The sequence below is a fragment of the Octopus bimaculoides genome, chromosome 19 (genome assembly GCF_046866305.1).
Source record: "Octopus bimaculoides isolate indiv1 chromosome 19, ASM4686630v1, whole genome shotgun sequence".
NCBI classification, from domain to species: domain Eukaryota; kingdom Metazoa; phylum Mollusca; class Cephalopoda; order Octopoda; family Octopodidae; genus Octopus; species Octopus bimaculoides.
Genome location: NC_142946.1, coordinates 9,913,134 through 9,920,633, shown reverse-complemented (window position 1 = coordinate 9,920,633; position 7,500 = coordinate 9,913,134). Strand labels below are relative to the sequence as shown.

Genomic DNA, 7,500 nt, shown 5'->3' with positions numbered 1-7,500 from the left:
CATACGAAGCTGCATCTAACAAAGAAAGTTTCCTAAAACCTGTCATATTTTGTCCAGCCCTGCAAAAGGTGATAATATATGAAGTAGAAGTGGAAACCAGTTGTATTAAACTGAACTATAGTATACAACACAAATACTACATTGATAGCTTTTCTGACAAAAGAGATTGCTGGAACAGGCATCAGACGTAAATTGATTATTTTTTGTTAAAAGAATCGGGGCAGTATCCTAATAAAAATGCAGTCCAATAAATAGAACAGCCAAACAAATGATAAACGATATATATATATGTATGAACAAACTGAACAAACTGAAACAAGGGACGTAATTAAAAGCGATAAATGTCATAAATTTGCTTAAATAGAATTAAAAGGTGCTCTTATAAATATCGAATTAAACCACATATTAATCTATTGAAGTTTCTTTTTCATTCCTCTGGAAATGAGAGATATTTCAGTCTCTACGTTACAGCCCTCGCTTTCTCTCCTCCCCCTCTCTCTCTCTCTCTCATTTACACACAGTAGCAAGCGGGTGCGTACACACTCACATACGTGTACGTTTATATTTATATATTCGTGTATGCTCACACACACGCGCACACATATATATAAACCAAATATATGGACAGGAGTATTCCTACGTACATGCACATATATATGCATATATATATATATATATACGTATATGCATACACACACAAACATATATATACATGTATACACTTACATCTGTGTATGTACGTATGTATGTATGTACGTATGTATGTATGTACGCGTGCACGTATGTATACACACATTCATAAATATATGTATATAACATTGCTCTGTGTATACGTGCATGTTCGTTTGTGAGTGTGTGTTCGTGATTGTGTGCAAGTAATTTTGAGTCTGCTGGCAGTGACCTGCTCAGCTGTCAGATCTATGAAAGTATTATAATATTATAAAATTAGAGATGAATAATTTTGTTTCGTATCACTTCAGACATATGACCCAATATATATAGCCAACAATATTTCCATTGGAAACGATAATACACATTACGATAAAGTCCACCTACCCCTTCTCTCTTTCTCTCTTTCTCTCTCTCATTCTTCGCTACTATCTTCCTTTTATTTTTCATTTTTACGTTTTATTTTCCTCCCAGAATCATAAAATATGCAAAAGTTGAACTCTCGTTGATTCGTCTTTTTTACTTTCTCTCTGATTCTGTGATAAGTCGACCGTTTTATAGCCATAACAGATGTCACATAAACACGGCACATAGCTGAAGGAAAAAAAAAGAAGAAAAAAATGAAAATAAACAGGTTAGTTTACCTCGTTTGCATATTATGGCAGTATGCTCAAAGATGCATGTCTAATTGAAGAAACACACCTATGAATATGTGTATGTGTGTGCATGTGTGTATGTATGAGTGCGTGAATATATGTGCGTGTCTCTATGTGTGTGTGTAAGGTAAATTTATAGGTATACGTATAAATTAATAGGTAGAATTGAGATAGATTCTCCAAATACTTATACACACATACATATATATATATATATATGGAAGAATATACAAATAATAACAACAGACGAGGACAGGTGGTGTAAATAACAAAAGTATATATTAGTATGATGCTCGGGAATACGGAAAGTCTTTGACGTTTCGAGCTACGCTCTTCAACAGAAAGAATACGGAGACAAGGAGAAAAACACGGAGAAAAAAAATTGAATAGTGTTCAGTCAACGGTCAATCATAATAATGGCCGATCATAACAATGACTGACCGGAAGTTAGAAATTCTTATTTCAGGAGAGCTAAGAAAGGGGGAGATAACAAATATATATATATATATATATATATATATATATATATATATATATATATATATATATATGTATGTATATTTGCGTGTGTGTATGAATGTATGTGCATGTTTCTGTGTCTGTTTATCTATGTGGGTGTGCAAATGTGTGCGTGTTTATATATATCCATAGAAAAATATATGTATGTATATATATGTGTGTGTGTATGAGTGTGTGTGTGTGTGGTGTGTGTGCCTATAAAAGTCTGTGTATTTGTATATTTATACGTATTTGTATATGTGTGTATGCATATATATATATATATGTATAAATGTTATATACGACACACAGGGGAACACATAAGCTCACGCGAAGTGGCAGGCCGTTACCCGGAGTTTTGTCCTCAAATTTAATCCTCAAATGAGGATTCTTAGAGTACTTGAGTAATTCAGACAATGCAGTATAAAGTGAAGGTTTATGTTTTTTTTTCCCTTTGACCACATCAGGCTTGTGAATTGTACAAATAACGTTGGTTTTTAAGTCTATGACTTGAGTATTAATCAGTTTAAATGATTTTAGTTACATAAATATTATTATATTATTGTCATTTCACTTGAAATTTAAAAGGTTTCCTCTCTACAGAAACGTTAAGATTTCTTCTTTTAATATATATGTCGGTCAAACTTAAGACGGTGAGCTGGCAGGATAGTCTGTAGGTCAGGCGAAATGCTTAGCCATTTCATCCGTCTTTATGTTCTGAGTTCAAATTCCGCCTTTCATCATTTTGGAGCCATTAAAATATCACCAGCTGAGTACTGGGATCAATATAATCGACATATCTCTATTCCAAAATCGCAGGCTTTGCGCCAATATTTGAAACCAATATGCTGGGTCATCCTATGAATAATACTGTTTTTTTATTTGCATGCATTAACTTGCTACAAAAGCAGGTAGTAAATTCTTATTCTTAGTGCTAGTTTTGAAGAGCGCATTTCGATTTTAACAGATAATTTTCCAAAGCTATAATGATAGGTGACAAAGGAGCATAGAGGCATCAGCACAACGGAAAGTGCGAGGAATATTAATGCAGTATATGGGGATCGGACAAAAAGCGTAATCCAGTGTCAAAGGTACTTCCAGAAATTTCGAAGCGGAAACTACAGGCTAGAAGACGAGCCTCGTCCTGGATGATTCGTAGAGTTCAACGAGGACGTCCTGCAAACCCTGGTGGAACACAATCCCATCGCAACGGTTGAGGAACTAGTACAGAGGCTTGGATTTGGTCATTCAATCAATCATTCAAGTCAGCGCTAGAAGAAAAACGACCATCTTTGGTTTCAAGACGTAAGATGTTCTTCCGTCAGGATAATGCTCAGCCGCATACAGCGAGGATGACATTCCAAAGGCTGCAGCAGTATGAACGGGAAACGATGCTCCACCTACCATATTCACTGGATATTGCCCCATCTGATTATCATTTATTCCACAGTCTTCAAAGTCCTTTGGACAGAAAAGATATGCATTCTGTAGACGAGATCAGAACAATACTGAAGGTATATTTTTCGTCACGGATAAGTGAATTTTGGAAGTGGCGAAAAGCATTGTAGAAAACGGAGTATATTTCAGATTAAAAATAAACTTTGTTTTCTTAATTTTGAAAAAAAAAAAGAAGTAAAAAATAAACCTCATTGTTTATGGGTTGACCCAATATATGTTCCTAAAGCTGAGATTAACTATAGAATTTTATACTCGTCCCTCAATGCGGGGATGTTTAATTATATTCAAATTCAAAGCACTGAGTCCTAAGTGATCTCACGTGAGCTCGGTAAATTGTAAGTCACCAAATGAATTGTAGCTAAGGGCAAATAATTCCACAATACTGCAAAGGCTTGGAAATATCTCATCTGCGATTATTTGTATTATGTTTATTTTTCTGAGGCAGATTGTGTAATGCAACCACTTGATTCAAGATTTAAGTCGCATGCCTTACTGATAGAAGAAAACAACTGTAGCTCAGTTAAACATTTTGATGATTCAAAAAAAAAACTGTACTGATTATTGTAAGAAGGGAAACATTTTGAGATGGAATTCAGAAGACATTAGAAATTATTAGAAAACCAACATTATAAATTATCTACAATGCATAATAATCTCTATATCTTTTTAGTTTATAGAGCAACATATTCTTCCAAATTAGAGTGCTTGAGGTAGAATAATTCAGAAAATGAATGGTTAACATCCAATGTTGATGAAATCACGCCTACTTTTGTCTCAAATCTTAATGAAAATGTTAAACATGTTGTTGAGGCTAGTCTGCTATGAGAAATTGCTTTTTTAAAATTTTATTTTCAACTTTGTTGTCTGTACAATAATTCTCCATTTGATCATTTAGAGTTGTATAGGTATCACGTTTAGCTAAACGTGTTACTTTATTGTCAAGTGAATTTCCTTTCTAGTTATTTCAGCTGAAATAATATACACATTAAATAGGCTTTAATATTTTGAAGTACATCAAAGCTATCTATCTATCTATCTATCTATCTATCTATCTATCTATCTATCTATCTATCTATCTATCTATCTATCTATCTATCTATTTATCTATCTATCTATTTATCTATCTATCTATCTATTTATCTATCTATCTATTTATCTATCTATCTATATATCTTGCTTTCTTTCTTTCTATATATCTATCTACCGACCTATCTATCTATGTAGTTATGTAGTCATATTAATGTGTATATGTACATACGTACACGCACTTATAGATCGATACATACATACACAGATAAATAGATACATGCATACATACATGCATACATATATTAAATTATTTCCTTTAACAGCTGTTACAGGGCAAAAGTTTTACAGTTGTCTCTTAATAAGAATAAATGTAACTCTCTCTATCTTTCACTCTCTCTCTCTCTCTCTCTCTCTCTCTCTCTCTCTCTCTGTATATATGTATATATACAGGTTGCAGTGAATATATTGTCTTAATTACGCAAAAATGAAAATAACTCTGACATATCATTTTTCAGATATATTACATGAAAATATCTTCAATACCAAAGAGTAAATTTAATCAATAAAATCGCCATTGGCTTCAACCACGGCCTCCAGATTACTTCTGAATCTCTTGCAATTCTTCTGGACGATCTCCTTGTTTAAGTTGGTGAATGCTGCTATAATCCTTGCCTTCAGTTCATCTTCGGTGTTAAAAGGAATTTTGTTGGTCTCTCGCTCAAGTGTGACCCACACATAGTAGTTAAGAGGGTTGCAGTCTGGGGCCAAGTGTTCGAGGTAATGTAGTCGAAGAAATTGTCTGTCAGCCATGACTGTTTTCTCCCGCTTGTGTGGCATGGTGCACAGTCCTGTTGCCAGACATAGGATCTTCCAGCAGATACCCTTTCACCCAGGGCAGCAATACCTCCTCCAGGCACTTGATGTAGGCCTCCATGTTGATTATGAGGCCACGTGGTAAGATGAAAGGCGGTATAACGTCGCCATCATTAGTGATCACTCCAAACACCATGATGCTGACTGGATGTTTGATCTTTAACACTCTCCGTACATGTACTCTGATTGGCACGGAAACACTTTGGAATGTTCGTATTGGAGCTTCCGGCGGAAATGCCAAGCAGTACCGAAAGTCGTTTCCAAATTTCTGGGAGAATGAATTTCGTCATTGTGCAGTTTTTTTTTGTCACAGACGGTGCCCAATTGACCCTAATTATACTGTGTAGCCGACAAAATTAAGAACAAACAATGTTCATGCGCGAAATTAAAAATATAAAATGGCTACAATTTACCCATCGCTTTCTTATATAAATACATATATATGCTCGTGTGTATCTATATGTATGTATTTATGTAAGCATGTATGTATGTATGTATGGTATAAACCATATTGACGCTGGTTTAGATGCACAAATTAAAAGAAACAATTAAATAAATAATATAGGAAGCTTGGCAGAGTTCCTCTAAACAAACTCGATCTAATCAAATATTTTGATTAGTTGTTGATATTCATATATCTGGGCGAGCACTAGATAGCAAACTCGGTGGATTGCCAGATAATCTGCCATATCGTATTTGATTAATTACTTCTATTTACTTTAGAAGTCATAGGCACCAACGTTTGATATTACTTCATTTTCTTTGCCTCACTGTACAAGGTGACGTGTCACAAAATAGACCGCGGTGATATTTGTTTAGAGATAGTTACGATAAAGAAGTTCCACTCTTGACCATTTATCAGATGTGATATTAATTGCTATTTTTTTCGATGTTTAGTGCACATCCTGATATAGTTACTCGTTATAAATACAAGAGATTGAGGCTATTCACGGAGAGCTAATACACTTAGGTATCCCTCCAAATGGCTAGTGTGACCCAGGTTCGAAATTTCCCCAAGATATCTGAAGAAGGCTGGAGGGTATATCAGCCGAAACGTTGTGTTGAGGACAAATATCCATCGAATGAAAATAATGTAAATACTGCAAATAATGTACATAATTCCTCATCTGTTAAATATAGAAGTGAAATATTTTCAATCTAAATAAAATAGCGAGCAAAATATTGGTTTAATGTTATTTATAGTTATGCATATTGTGTTGTTTCCCTTTATTTCATAATGCACGACATGTCAGTTATCAATAAAAGCTACATACATGCCACTAATACAAACACAAGGAAAATGAAGTATGATTATTCAAATTCAGTATTTATCTACTTTCTATAAAACATGTGGGTCTTAGTCGCATAAAAATAACGCTTTGTAACGTTTTCAGAAGGACTGAATTTCACGAAGAGTATTTTAGTCGATTGAACTGAACACAAAGACAGAAGATAATTATTTTTATTAACACAAAGTCAGAAGATAATTATTTTTATTAACACAAAATGCACTGAAAAATAAAAATTGTCATCAGTGAGACTAGAATTCATATCATAGATATATAACTGTAAACCGTTGGCCACCGTTCTTTATATATATATATATATATATATATATATATATATATATATATATATATATATATATATATATATATATATATATATATATATATATATATATATATATATATATATATATATATATATAAACTTGTAAAATAGAGGAGTGGGTGAAAAAATAACATCAGAAGAGTATACGGGAGCTCGAAATTTCCTGCTAAAAATAACAACTTAAATGTCTTTGAAATTATGTCCTACCGTTTGTAAATTGAAGGACACATGATATAATGTTGTCTTTAGAACACTGTTTCGGGGTATAAGTTAAATTAGATAAGAGCAAAGCAACGACAGCAACGTTTAACCAACATTCGCATCACTTTGTAAGGACATGACTCTACCTACCTTCAGGTAGGGTCAACTAGAAAGTTATGATAGTCACTTCCTTCTCTAGGGTACTAGCATCAAAATGAAGTTTTGTAGATTTAAGTTAAAATGAAAACTATTACAACTCTGGTTGTAGCAGGTACGATTTTGCTCTTACATTGTCATTAATCGTATTTTTCTAAAATGTGAGTAAAATTCCCTTCGATTAAAATCTATAAAAATATAGAAGCTCACAACTATATAGCGTTGGTTCGCCCTACAAATCTGAGCTGTACTTCTCTAACAAAATTTGTATTAACATTCCAATGATATCAACAAGCACACATCCAGAGATTCAAGTACTTAATTAATGAATCGATAAGTCAGTAAG

The 7,500-nt window shown here is 33.5% G+C and overlaps 1 protein-coding gene across 10 annotated transcripts in view; it reads right to left on the bottom strand.

The window, feature by feature from the left end:
* The window catches only part of LOC149131760 (uncharacterized), a 1,392,655-nt gene that overhangs the window by 446,404 nt on the left and 938,751 nt on the right, over nucleotides 1-7,500 (bottom strand). Inside the window, exon 6 of one of the 10 annotated variants that reach the window (XM_089366577.1) lies at nucleotides 1-1,263. This exon is cut by the window's left edge and continues 1,218 nt beyond it. The exons of the other annotated variants lie outside the window; for them this stretch is intronic. Coding sequence (XP_089222703.1) covers nucleotides 1,109-1,263 — 155 coding nt within the window. The 3' untranslated portion in view covers nucleotides 1-1,108. The remainder of the gene's footprint in view (nucleotides 1,264-7,500) is intronic. 10 annotated transcript variants of the gene reach the window in all.